Raw genomic sequence first — 14,723 nt, forward strand, 5'->3', positions numbered from 1 at the left:
TAACTTGTAGAGGATGCCACTGAAATATCAGTCTGGGCTGTCAAGAACCCAGCTTGTCTCTAATATGCAGTCAGGCTTAGCAGCACTCAAATCTTTGGCATTTCAGTGCACTCTCCTCAGAGACACTGTCCCTTCTGGCCACCCAACTGCCTCTTTATAACTATGCCTTCTTCTTGAGAAAGCTGAAGGACACAAAAGTAACAGAAATACACAGATGTATGTGACAAAAACTCCTGCCTAAACAGTTCTCATTGAGTTCCACTGATCCATGCAGACAGGGAAATTGCGCACTGCTGTCACATCTATGAAGTTATGGACCCACATCTACAGCCAATGCCGACAACCCACAGGTACACCCATGAACCCCTTGCACATCCCCACAACGATTCCACATCATTCCCACCTGTTTACTGGTCATTGCTAAATTCTGATCGACTTTCAGCATTTCTGTGTCCCTCTGCTCCATCTCAAAAGTCTGAAGCAAGGTTCTTGCTCTTATCTTGGGCCAAGCCAAGCTGCTGTCCACCTGAGAGAAGCAGCAGTGCAACTCTTGCCTCATTCTAAGCAATTCCTCCTCCGATAGCGAGAGGGGTAAACTTAGAAGCTGCCTGTTAAAAAAAAAAAAGAGCCATCTGTTGTTCAGTGATACAGGCAATATTGCAAAAAATGTAAGAGACACACACACAAATACTTTCCATGGCAGAGACTATCCTTTTTTTGTCTATTTCACATATCAGTTAGTGATTCCACGCATAGCACTGAGCTGCTCAGCATGTTCAAACTATCCTTGGGGATACTTTAAATTCTGCATACAGAACTTCCTTGACTGTAAAACTTCATTTTCAAGGGAAAACAGTTTCTGAATATTTAAACAATAAATTAGTATTTTTAGCACATTTCTTTTGCACAGAATCCTTCCACCTCTTCAGACAATACAATCCCTGAACTTTGGCTGAAATAAAGACAAAAACTTCCCATAAAGTCTCCCTGTGCTGTTTCCCAGCACTTAGCAGTCACAGCTACAGAGTAGGGAAAAAAAATAAAATAAAAAAGTCTCTCTTTATCATAAACACATATGTCATCCCTCCCATCACCAAGTCACAAGGGTTCCAGCTGTTATTTGTAAAAAGGCTCTTTGCAGTCTGAACAACACAGAAGATATTTTAGCAGCAACTTGATTGACTCAAAGTTTCCATTTTGTAGAAGGAAGGTTTCTCAACATGGAACTCTGGGGAACTCATCATCAGGTCAAGCTGAAGTTGACTTAAAAATAAGGCATGCTTAGTTGTGACTAACCTTAGACTACATTCATCTTACCTTGTGAGAAAATATTTCCTTAAGAATATTTCATAAAAAATAGCATTTTTTTTGTTTGGAAACTTTCTCTATTAAAAAAAAATAAAATTGTTTGCATTTAAAGCATGAACAGCATGTTTTTTAAGAAGTAGTTTTCAATGAAAAATATACTGTATGTTTCATTAGTACTGATGCTTTTATTCAATATATCACAGACTTGTACTACCTCATCATTTCACTAAAATATTTGAGTTTAGAAATCCTTATTTCTGTCTATTGATTTAGCAGAGTACAGTTAAATCCTTACTGCATGAAGCTTTTCCGTTCAAAAAATTACTTACTTTAAGACAAGATTACTCCAAACAACCATCTACAGTGTACTTAATAATTTCTCATGCTGTCTTAGACTCATGGAAGAAAATCTATGCTATAAATCCATATACACAGATACATAGACAGAGATATAAAATAAAATACAGCAAATACATTTTTTCATGTCTATATTTAAAAAGGACTTGAAGCATTAACGATCTTCATAAATATTTTGGACTAACTCATTGTCTCTTTCATAAGCAACAAAAATGAAAAGCTATCATCAAAACAATTCTTTGTGAAAACTAGATAGCAGATGAGAACATAAACATGAGTGCTGGCATCTGTCATCAAAAACCCATAACTGACAGACAACGGACTGAACAAAGACAGTGACAGATTTAAGGAGCTTTTGATAGGACAGTTGTTGATGCAATTTTTGTATATATTTTCTAGTATTTTACTGAAAAAACCCAAACAGCTTACTGTTGCTTCAAATAAAGATAGAAGCTAAAAAATACAACAGGTCCACTGCAGGTTGGAACACAATTACCATGGAATTCTATGTTAGAAATAGGAAAGTCTTTCTGGGTTATACAATCTACTTCCCTACTCCTGCAGGCCTGCTCTCAGCAATATGGACAAGAGATATTAAGACAAGATAGAAAATACATATAAATGACTTATAGGAAAGTATTTAAAATGCAGAAAGAAATACAAAGCCCTTGGAATTAGTACCAAAACAAGACAAAAAGGGATTTTTTTTCTTTAACAAAGCAAATGTAATTGGTAAAGTTTCTTCTTACACACTTGTGATATGATTCTCATTGTGTGGCAGGAAAACTTACAAAGATGGTGTCTGGACAAAATTGGCCAGAAAAATCTATTTTGTTTTAAACAAGAGTTATGAAGGAGAAACCTTTACTAGTTCCTCTTTTTTCCTTTTTTTTTCCCCCTCCCTGCTCAATCTTATGCCTGGTATGTTTTCTTTAGGGGCACACAGCCTATTATACGTTTTCCTGTTCCATTTGCTTCCCCTAAAGCTGCAATTTTATTTTTTCATGTTCCTGTATCTCTATCAATGTCTGTTATTAAACAGACACTGTACAGGAAATGTAGTACTGTAAATACGCAGGCAATATAACAACTAGTCATAAATGTACTTGAAAGCTAAGAATAAATGTTGACAAGCAGCACCAGTCTCTCAGGCACCTCACTGCCCAGTCTGAGAGGCATGACCCCTCTCAGCCACAGCCACTGTCTCTCCCTGCGCAAGGTCTTCCAACGGTGGCAAGGCCTTCCCACCTCCCCAGGGTCACATTGTAGCAGGCAGCAATAGCTCATAACATTTCCTGGGGCCAGAAAACCACTCTGCAACACTGCCCGTGCCATGATGCCTCTCTGGCTCAGGGCTTGGTGCCAGGGACACCCAGTCAGCAGGCCAGAGCAGCCCGGAGCGATGCATGGAGCCCATGGGCTGGGGAGGTAGGCTGCTGGACTGTGCACTTAGGGAATATGTGGAAATAGTATGGCAAAGCTTAAAATGAGGCCAATGAGTAAGGCCTGACTTGTGGCTAGAAGGAATATATTGAAATTGAACATGGGGCTAATTAGGTCTGACGTACTAATTGGCATTTCCAAAGTATGGGACCTCTGAGAACAGACTGAGAATAATAACGAAAGATGTGCAACTGAAACCTCACAAGGAATGAACAGAAGTATAAAACTTTCACTCTACATTTTTAGTTTCGAAACAGTTGTTTCCTGGGATTTCCACTACAGTGCTCACCCACTGGGGCTGCAAGGGCTGAGTGCCTGGAAAAAAAAAAAAATCAATTCCAAAGTGCCCGACAGAGAACTGATGATTAGGAATTATAACTCAACAGGTGTGAAAACTCCCAGTTCTTTTCTATTTGCAATAGTAACTAAGAAAAGAGTGTAGAGAGATACTTGCATGAATACTGATTGTTCCCAGCTCCTTAATTTTTTTTGTTCCGAAATGCCTGTTTCCAGTTCTTGGCTTAGCTTTTGCCTGGTGAACTGAAGCAGCTCTTCAGCAGCCATGCTCTTGTCATGTTCTTCCCTTTCAAGCTGTTCATGTTTAACAGCCATCTCTTTTTTATGCTCCTCCACAGTTTCTAGCAGGAACAACTTTGGCACATTGAGTTTGACCAATTCTTGCACAAACACTCCACACTGAACACGTTTAAACTCTTCAATGGCTTTTTCTGTTAGGCTAAATAGAAGCTCTTTCAGTTCTTCACTGGCCTCATTGTCAAGCTTTTCAATAAGTTCTTCAAATTCAATGGTGTGACCACTCAGAAGATCTTTCCAGTGTCTCAGGTAGTGAGTGATGTCATTAGTAGTTTTGAAGGGGTCTCCAAATGACAGCTGCTCCTTCTGATGCTCTTTCTGCTGATTGATTTGCCAAAGGGGGAAACAAGAAAACAGAAGGTACATCTCAAATTCTAATTTAACTATGAATTTCATAGCGACACAAAATTTCACCCTTTTGCTTTTCCTTGTTCTCGAAACTCCTTTTCACTGTCCAGAGTGAAAACATGACAGCCCTCAACATGATAGCTTTGTGTGCATCTAGCAGATCATTGTGTGATACTTCAGATCATTGTTAGATACCAAGGCCAACAGAGGCCTGTGATAATATGGACTGTTGCTAGATAGAAGGGCTAACAACTATACAAATGCATGATCATGTGGCTTGATAGAATCTCAGCTAGATGAACTTCAGTGATATGGCAGCATTCCAGAAGTCAATCTGGATCAAATAGCAAGGAAGGAAAAAAACTTCAAAAAAAAAGAGGAAAAAAGTTTTGTTGTTTTCTATTTTCTCCATTTGCAACATGCAACAATTTCACTGGAAAGCTAAGCCAAAGCTATCTACTCTGAGAATAAATACAAAAAATGACGTCTCTATCATCATACCTCCTGTCTCTGCTCACACTGATTTCTGTTAAAGAGCATAAAACATTAAAACACATATCCTACAAAAGGTAAAATCAATCTCACCTTATTTTGATCATCTATAAAATATATCACTTAATCCAAGATAGTTTTTTTCTATATCTTTTAAGCAGAGAAAGATAACTCTGGATAACTTTGCAATATACTTTTGGACAACAATTCCCTTTTTCAACAGCTTCAAGTCATCTTACATTATGAATTTACATTAAGATTTTTAGATGGCTGAGGTGACATGATATGAGTCCTACCACAAGCAACCACAGGCAGAGCATCTTTTAAATAGTTTTGTTTTGTATCTGAATTTTAACTGTCCTGTAGAAGTCATTCAGGTCACACATAGCCAGGAAACACACAGAAAATAGTGACTGTCATGTGAGTCCTCTCCCTAACCAACTCCAGAACCTCAGTTGGCTTTTGGCTCTCTGCACATTACAGACAGGTTAGACTAAGCAGAGGGGCTTCAGAAGTTTCTCCAGATAAGCTGAAGATAAGTTACTTTCTTGCAGGTTTTTCTATAAGAACAGCTAGTCATTACTGCATAATTAATACAGTACATGGTGGTACACAGCTACAACAAATGGACACTTATTGTTAATCATGTTCCTGGCAGTGCTGACCCTTAAGAACTACATTTTATTTTTAAATTAATTCAATTTTTAATTCATTATAAGCCCTATGAAAAAAAATACACTGAAAACAATTACCTTTTGCAGCATTTCCCGCCTTCGCTTGGTAATGAGTTTCTGCCGAAGCTTTTGCTTTTCTTGTTTTAAATCATGATCAAATTTCTGTTTAACAAAATTAATTTCAGTCTCAGCTCGGTCCAGCAGCATTCCCAAATGACTTTCAGGTAGGTGACCTGCTCTGTAATAACAGTGTTTGAAGCCTGTTATCCCAAATTCTTAAGAGCAAAAGGATATCTGAGACAATTAGTACCATAATAAAGCTCAACAAAGGAGACACACAGAAGGATCTTTGTTTCTTTAGCAGTGACACCTGTGACGTTCAAACAAGCAAGTGGATAACAGGACAACCTCAGAGGTGAGTGTAGAACTGAGGCAGTTTGTGAAGACAGAATGAAAGGTGTATGAAGAAGAAACAGGAAGAAGGAAAGGAAGGGAAGGCAAGTGCAAAATCAATTACATATCAGTTAGTAACATGACATTCAAATGAGATATTTTAAACTTTATATATTATTGATATATCAATTGTTCATTTAATGCCTGAATGCATTTAATGCAATTTTAGATGCCTTTTATAACTCCTTCTGCTCATTAAAAACAATTTCCTTTTTAAAGTAAGTAATCAAATAAAAAAAAATTGTAAAAGTATCCACAAAAATATTACTTTCATATTTCCTAATATATTTATATCAGAAAAATTATAAAAATTTCAAAATAATAGCAAAATACAATAATCTGAAAGAGCAAACTGTCAGTCTTGGGCCTGCAGTGCTTTCAAATGGAAGTTCAAGGCTATGGTCTACCTCCAGTTCCTACAGTACTTAAAGAGAAAACACGATCCCAATGGTGCCTCCAACAGTTAGAAAAATCTCCCTCTCCACAAACTCAAACTGAATTTCAGAACTTATCTGCTATTATTTTTACACTAGGAATTCCTCAAATCTTTCTTATTTAACAGAAAAAAATAAAAGAACATCTTAATTCAGACCAGGCTGTTGGACATTTGTAAGTTATGATTTCTATAGTGGACTTCCAAAATGTGGTATTTGAAAGGTCAACATGGAAGTTTGAGTTGAAAGCACCAATTCCTGACCTGAAGCTGAATGTTACCCAAATACCTTCTAGTTTACTTATCCAATCCCCATTTTTCCAAAGACATGAACATTACACAGAGCTAGGATTCAGAGCTTTCAAGGTTCCATTCCAGTGTGATACCTGAACCAATGCATAAATTATAGTTGCACCTAAATATGGTAAGCAAGCCCCTCTCCAGAAAGGACAGTCTCATTTTGGTTTATTAGGATTTATTAATACTGTGACAGCTTAATTCCAACTAAAATCCTCAAAATAAAAGCTAAAATAAAGCAGAAGATTAATGTATTGGCTTTTTTTGCAGCCACTGCACTATAACCATGGTGGCCAGATTCCACAATTCACACCTCTCTGACTACTGCTCAAGCATCTACAACTATTTGAGAAAGCCACAAAATATCATCCCCTATATAATGTATGCACTGGATAGAAACTCAGATAAACTTTATCACACAGTTATGTCAACCAGAGAGAGCCTCCTTTTGCAAAGCTTTTCCAAAGTCTATCTACTGCATTTCTTTAATCTTCACCAAAGAGGATTAAAATACCTCTCAGTACCTCGAGAGCAATCCATCATGCATCGTTCTCGGCCAAGTAATTTTTGTCTTGAAACTAATCTATGTTAAAATTACAGAATCAGAATATTCTGAGTTGGAAGGGACCCACAAGGATTATCAAGTCCAGCTCCTAAGTGGACAGCCTGTACAGGGATCAAACTTGTGACCTTGGCATTTTAGCACCATGCTCTACCCAGCTGAGCTAATCTGAGGGTCCAATTCAGCATTATGACAAAAAACTCCAAACCAACTGCCCCAAGTTTCTAGTGCATATTTGGAAACTCTAAGTCTTGCCTGTTTGTAGAAGATATTGCAGAAACCTGGTTGGTAGAGAGAGGACACATTAAAGATTCTATACCGCTGGTCTCACGCTAAAGCAAGAAAACTATTAGAAGGTCACTGATTAGTGTGTTTGTGAAACTGCTTTGTCTAAGAAACTGCAAGGCTGCATTGTCTGCTGTGAAGCTGTATTGTTTAAGAAACTGCATACGTGATAGAAAAATTAGAGCAACAGGATGGGAAAGGTAGAGAAAGTAGCAAATAGTAAATAAAGTAACTATAGCCATGAGAAAGAGGCAGCATTTGCGCAAATATAACGTAGGTAATTAGGAGCCAATGATGAGCTTGTATTTGGAATATTAATGAGCCTAATTATTAACCTTTATAAGCATGGAGCTTACAGCAATAAAGTTGGATTAGTCATGATCAATACTGTGATCGTGTGATACTTTCCCGTCGTCCGCAACAAATGGTGACCCCCGACGTGATAATTTAAAGAAACGGGGGAATCCACGGTTGGGATGGCATAGTGTCGGAGCCTTAGCAGCGAAGGCTGGTCAAAAAGTCAAATTGAGGAGTGACTTGGACCTGGAACTGGTCAAAAAGTCGGCAGAATTTGCGACTTCGGACCCGGATCAAAAAGTGGGCAACTGCAACTTCGGATCCTTAAAGCGTCACTTGGGACGAGTTCCACCGTACGTGCTGCCGGACCCTGGAGGCTGCAAGAGCGCGCTAAAAATAGGTAAAAAATGGAAAGGGAAGCAGCATATAGTTTATTTTCTGAATTTTTGCAGAAAAAGGGTATTAAAGATATAGATTTAAAAAAGGAATTACCAGGATTGCTTGCTTTTGGGTATGCAAAAGGGTGTTTTATCAACCCGCATACCGTGCATTCTTTAGAAGAGTGGCGAAAGTTTGGAGATAAAATATGTGAGGCCATTCTAGAAGAGGATAAAGTTGCAAAAAAGCTGGGAAAGTTTTGGAAAGTTGTGAATGATACATTGTTACAACATGAGGCAGAGAAACGAGCTGCTGAGCAAGCTCGAGGTATACAGCGACATAACAGAGATTGGTTCTCTATTTCCCCGACCCCCCCTGCATTTCAATCAGTTATGCTCCCAGCACAGCCGTCTGCCCCCCCTCCTAATGAAAATACGGCTCCCCCTTCTGCAACCCCTCCTGACCCTCCTGCCCCTGCAGAACCTTTAAGCAATAACGCTGATCCATTGCTGGAGCCACCAGCACCCCCTCCTCCTGCTTTAGATGCTGTGATGCCTGTCCCTGGGGCAAGCACTGACCCGGCGGGGGCCATAGCCAAGGAGAGGAGAGATACATGGGCAGCGATTGCTAAACATTGCCTGTCAGAAGAATTGCAGGGGGCAGAGGGCATGGCATTTCCAGTTATTTATAATCAAATGCCAGGGGGAGGGCTAAATGCCACTATAACTCCATTAGATTGGAAACTTTTGGCACAACTGCGGAGCACTGTAAGTGAATTTGGTTTGCATGGAGAACCTGTTAAACAAATGTTAGATTATTTCTGGGCCACTCAACTTTTACTACCCTCAGATCTCCGTTCCATTTCGAGAATGATACTTACAGAACATCAGCAACTTTTGTTTAATGCTTATTGGCAAGCATATGTTAATGAAAGTGTTGCTGTGATCAGGCAACCGGGGGATCCTTTACACGGCGTTACAGCAGACGAACTAATGGGAACAGGTCCATATTCACGAACCGAAGCACAAGTACACATTGGGGCAGATAAAATTAGAGAAGCCATGGACCTTGTAAGGAAAGCATTAAATAGGGTCAAGGAGCCAGGGGGAGTGCCATTATATATGAGCTTAAAACAGGGAAGGAATGAATCTTTTGGTGAATATGTTGATAAGTTAACAGCTGCTATCACAAAAGCTGGGGTCCCAGATTATATGAAGGGAACCATGCTAAAGCAGTGTGTTTTGCAAAATGCTAACTCAATGGTTAAACAAGTAATAAATACATTGGGTCCTTATTGGACTGTAGAAGAATTATTAGACAAAGTATTGCAAATACCAACAGGAGAGAATGCATTTTTAGTCAATGCTATTCAGGATTTTACTAAAGGGCTTAAAGAACAGACTCAGGACTTAGTTAAGGAGCTTAAAGAACAGGCTCAAAATTCCCAAATTCAAGTGTTAGCAGCTCTTGCACCCCTCCAGGGAAAGGCTAATAACTCCACAGATGGAAAAGCTCGATCAAAGTGTTATCGATGCGGAGCTACTGGACACTTCAGAAGGGAGTGCCGAGCAACAGGAATTTGGTGCCAGCAGTGTCAGAACTCCACCCACAACACTTCTGTTTGTCGGAGCCGTTCAGGAAACTCGCAGATCGTCGGCTAGCCTTGCTGGATTATTTGTGCTGCCTGGATTAATTGATGCTGACTACACTGGACAGATAATGGTTATGGCATATACTATTTTTCCACCTTTAAAGACTCCTAAAGGACAACGTATTGCTCAATTAATACCCCTGCCACAGTTAGCAAAACCTTTAACCAACGACCAACAACTGATGCAACGTGGAGATCGTGGATTTGGTTCTACAAGAGGACTTACCTTACTGACACTGGATTTAAGTGAGAGGCCAAAACATAAAGTTACAATTATATGGAAAGATCAAACAAAAACACTGGATGCTTTACTAGATTCAGGAGCTGATTCCAGTATAATAGCTCCTCATTGTTGGCCTAGACACTGGCCTCTGCAACCTGCTACTACAACTGTGACTGGCATTGGGGGTGCCTCAATTGCTATGCGGACTCCTACTGTGAACATCGAGGTGGAAGGTCGTGTGGCCAGTGCTGTCCTGTCTGTTGTGCAGCTTCCACCAACAGTACAATGCTTAATCGGGAGAGATGTTTTGACACAAATTGGGATGAAACTCTCCAATGATTACCCTTTGGGGGAATAGCCATTGCTTGGTCTTTCCCAATTCCTATTACTTGGATTGTTGATACTCCAGTATGGGTTAAACAATGGCCTTTAAAACGGGAAAGCTTGGAAGCTGCTCATGAATTAATACAAGAACAAATTGATCAAGGACACTTAAAACTTTCTACTAGTCCCTGGAATACACCTATATTTGTAATAAAGAAAAAGTCTGGAAAATATCGATTATTGCATGATCTAAGAGCAGTTAACTCACAAATGGAAGCCATGGGGGCTTTACAGCCTGGACTACCAAATCCTGCAATGCTTCCCATGGATTGGTCCTTACTGATTGTGGACTTAAAGGATTGTTTCTTTACAATTCAATTGCACCCTCGGGATACTAAACGTTTTGCTTTTACATTACCTGCTATTAACAGAGAAAGACCTGACCAACGATTTGAATGGACAGTATTACCACAAGGGATGAGGAACAGTCCAACTTTGTGTCAACTATATGTGGATACTGCCTTACAAGCCTTGCGAAGAAGATGGCCTGACTGCATAATCTATCACTATATGGATGATATTTTGTTTTGCCAGCCTGAGGAGTTTGTACCCGAACAAATACAAATAATTCGCAGACATTTGGAACAATATAAGTTAATAATAGCAGATGAAAAAATTCAAACGACAGAACCATGGAGATATTTGGGGTGGACTATCTCTCGACATGCTGTTATCCCACAGAAATTGGTATTTCAATCAAAATTGCGCACTGTGAATGATGCACAAAAACTTCTTGGGGATTTACAGTGGTTACGCCCTGTTGTGGGAATCCCTGCTGACCTTTTAGCTGAATTGCGACCCCTATTAAAAGGAACAGACCCAACAACCAAAATTACTGTCACAAAGCACCAACAACTCATACTCCAACAAATTTTAGATTGTGTCACTCAGGGCCGTGTTCGGAGAAGACAATGGAAATTACCTTTAGAACTTACCTTTTGGGCTGACAAACGATACATTTTAGGTGCTATTACACAATCACAAACAGAAACGGGGGAGGATATAGGGGTTTTAGAATGGTTATCAACTAGCATACAACAGCCTAAAACACTTTTACAAAAAATTGAAATGTTGGCAACCCTGATAAAAAAGGGTCGAGAGCGTGTGTTACAAATTGATGCTCAAGAGCCTGCACGTATACGATTACCAATGCAGAAAAATGATCTTGATTGGTACCTATGTACTAATGAGGGTCTTCAAGAAGCATTATTAGGACTGACATGTCCCATAATTACCAGTAGACTGCACAATGTCCCTACAGCAAATTTCTTTGCATCCATATTTGCCCCCGTTGGAGCAAAAAAGAGCCTGGTTCTTGTCCAAAGAACAGCTTGTTGGGCAAGAGATCAAATGAATAGAACTTCGAAAATTCTGGGAGAATTGGCTCATGACTCTGATGAAATAAGGCATGCTGTTTTACAAAACAGAGCAGCCATAGATTTTCTATTGCTGGCTCAGGGGCATGGATGTGAAGAATTTGAAGGCATGTGTTGTATGAATCTCTCTGATCACTCTCAGTCCATCTACCAGAAACTCAGAGAAATGCAAAGTCACCTGAATGACTTTGAAGTTCAAAAAGATCCCATTAGGGGATGGCTAGCAAAATTAGGTTTAGGACCATGGCTTGCGGAGATCACTAAACAAGCAATTTCGCTTTTACTAATACTGCTAGCTGCTTTATGCATTGTTCCTTGTGCTTTTAAATGCATTCAAAGCATGCTAACAAAGGCAATGAGTGACGTGTTTTTAACATTGTCTAAACAGAGCGGGGGAAGTGTAGAAGATATTGCAGAAACCTGGTTGGTAGAGAGAGGACACATTAAAGATTCTATACCGCTGGTCTCACGCTAAAGCAAGAAAACTATTAGAAGGTCACTGATTAGTGTGTTTGTGAAACTGCTTTGTCTAAGAAACTGCAAGGCTGCATTGTCTGCTGTGAAGCTGTATTGTTTAAGAAACTGCATACGTGATAGAAAAATTAGAGCAACAGGATGGGAAAGGTAGAGAAAGTAGCAAATAGTAAATAAAGTAACTATAGCCATGAGAAAGAGGCAGCATTTGCGCAAATATAACGTAGGTAATTAGGAGCCAATGATGAGCTTGTATTTGGAATATTAATGAGCCTAATTATTAACCTTTATAAGCATGGAGCTTACAGCAATAAAGTTGGATTAGTCATGATCAATACTGTGATCGTGTGATACTTTCCCGTCGTCCGCAACACCTGTTCTTTTTGATCAAGCCCAAGGCAAAAGATATGTGAATAAAAAGTAGATTAATTATGGTGAGGAAAGATAATAACCAAGATATTGAAATAAACCTATGTTTGCTGCATCCAATTAAAGTCCTTGTCCAGAGCAGTGAAAAGAGTCTGCAATAGAAAAAGATGGATGTGCTGGAACCACCCAGCAAATGAAAGTTTAGGACAAGTCATGCAACACAGAATGATAGGAAGATGATATATAGCTACCTATTTTTAGGATGAGTTAAAAAAGCCAGTCTTCAGTTTCAGGTTGCTGATTTATGTAGAGATCCAGTATGTCCACAGCTCAAACTGTAGGTAATGCAGGATCCCACCATCAAAATCTATGTCAGTTTATGTGCCAACTTATATTAATCAGTATTACAATAATTCCTAGAAGGCTCGATCCTGGCAAGCGACCTTCATTACTGATTTCATATAAATACAATATAAAAACAATTACACTATTAGGAATAAAAGATGTCCTGTTCTCAAAGGACCCTGAAGAGAAATGCAAAAGAAAAAGAGAGGAGAAAGATAATGAGACAGTATAGATGGTATGATAAAAAGCTTGGTCTCAGCATACCAGACATTTAATCACTGAAGAAATGTGCAGGCACATGTCTAATGTCTTTGAACAAGGAGAATTTTAATGAAGGAAAATACTGCTGTAATGACAAGGATGTTTACAGGGAGATCCTCCCAAATTCAGTGAGCACCAAGGAAGGGACAGAGATGAAGTGTGTAGCCAACAGCAGCAGTATCATAGGTCAATCAGAGGCAGATGATTGACTTCTCCATAATGAACAAAACCAAGCGAATTACGGAGACAATATGGAGCGAGGGCACTAAAGCAGGACTTTGTACTTGATGCTACAGAGAACTACCTAAGGGACACTGGACCCCAGCAAAGGAAGACTGTTTTATGAAAGCTAGAGAAGTCACGAGAGCATCACTAAAGCAAAAAGGAGATAGTTATGAAGCAGAAAAGTTGTATCAGCCTGAATGTACCTGGATGCAGAATCACAACACTATACAGAAACTACACAGAGAGAACTTGCAAGACTGTGCCCATGCTACTGCAGCTACTTCAGAATTTCACCTGCTGAACAGGCATCTTGCCAGTGCCTGGATCAGCATTTATGTAAATAATTCAGGGCAATAAATGCCCTACATTACGAAGTGCTACAAGCAGAAAAGGTTTTAAGAGATTATTATAAAACTTCATATTGATGCATTATTCCTCGAGGCATTCACTTTCCAACACCGACTTTCCGAAAGCTCCAGTAGGACACTGTTGGGTAACTACTTTATATGGACAAGGTCCATATAAATGGAGATTATTCAGAAGAACAAGACCAGCGCAAGATGCTTTGCTTCAATCTTTTAAGAGTCTGTTGACCACTTTAGAAACACAATACACAAGAAATTCTTGAGGTCTTATAAAAATTTAATTTTTGGGAGAAACTTAAAAGGAGCTTGCAATTGTTTGTGCCTAGCAAGTCACAAGAACCGGACTGAACTTTTAAGAGACTGAAGAAGAAATAAATTTTCTTGTGAACGAGCAGATACTGGCACAGGAGTGATACAACAGGTTTACAGATGCTGTAGTTTAAAAACATCAAGAATCTTGCATCTCTGTTGACAGTAGAAACAAGCCAGGATAAACACTGCCTCAAGTATTGCCCTTTTGCCCATTATTCTTTAAGAAAAAAACATAAAGAGCCTAGTTAGACATCCTCAAATCTACAGTCATGGATTATATTTTAAAACATCCTTTTCTGCCTTTTGTCACTGCAGTCCAGACTTGATTTTCAAAAGACACTGAGTACTCAACAGCTAATCCTGAAAAATGGGATATTTTATTCAAATACTGTATTTAGAAAGCCCAGCTTGAAAACTCTGGCTGCTCTATTTCATTTAAAATGTTCACAAGCCTCCCTAGAATTGGTTTGGGTTTATTTAGCTTTTTATAACATTCAATTCTGGCCACACAGAATCCTTTCCATGGTAATTTGAAATTGCCTTGCTATCTGATAAATTTTAAACACACGATTAAGCTCCATTTAAAAAAAAAAATTCGCCCCTCAATATTTTTCTGCTGGTTTATCACTGGATCTATCTGTGGTATATCTAATTATATCTATATCTAAATATTTTCTAAGTTCCTCTTCTCCATACAAAGTTCTGCATTTTAAAATTCCATTTATAACCATTTAAGCCACTCTATTAAAGCTGGATAAAATAGATTAAGATAGACCTGTATCTACAGACAAGCAGGTTCAATGATAAACTGAAACAT

General features: G+C 39.0%; 1 protein-coding gene across 4 annotated transcripts in view; it reads right to left on the reverse strand.

Moving 5' to 3' along the window:
• The window catches only part of EVC2 (EvC ciliary complex subunit 2), a 75,676-nt gene that overhangs the window by 20,525 nt on the left and 40,428 nt on the right, over positions 1-14,723 (reverse strand). For 3 of the 4 annotated variants that reach the window (XM_064653254.1, XM_064653255.1, XM_064653252.1), the window contains 3 exons: positions 5,295-5,454; positions 3,559-4,023; positions 404-604 (listed from right to left, as the gene is read on the reverse strand). In XM_064653254.1, the coding sequence (XP_064509324.1) occupies positions 404-604; positions 3,559-4,023; positions 5,295-5,454 (826 nt within the window). The remainder of the gene's footprint in view (positions 1-403; positions 605-3,558; positions 4,024-5,294; positions 5,455-14,723) is intronic. The other variant, XM_064653253.1, reaches the window with a different exon arrangement.

Source organism: Pseudopipra pipra, chromosome 4 (assembly GCF_036250125.1).
Source record: "Pseudopipra pipra isolate bDixPip1 chromosome 4, bDixPip1.hap1, whole genome shotgun sequence".
In the NCBI taxonomy this organism is placed as follows: domain Eukaryota; kingdom Metazoa; phylum Chordata; class Aves; order Passeriformes; family Pipridae; genus Pseudopipra; species Pseudopipra pipra.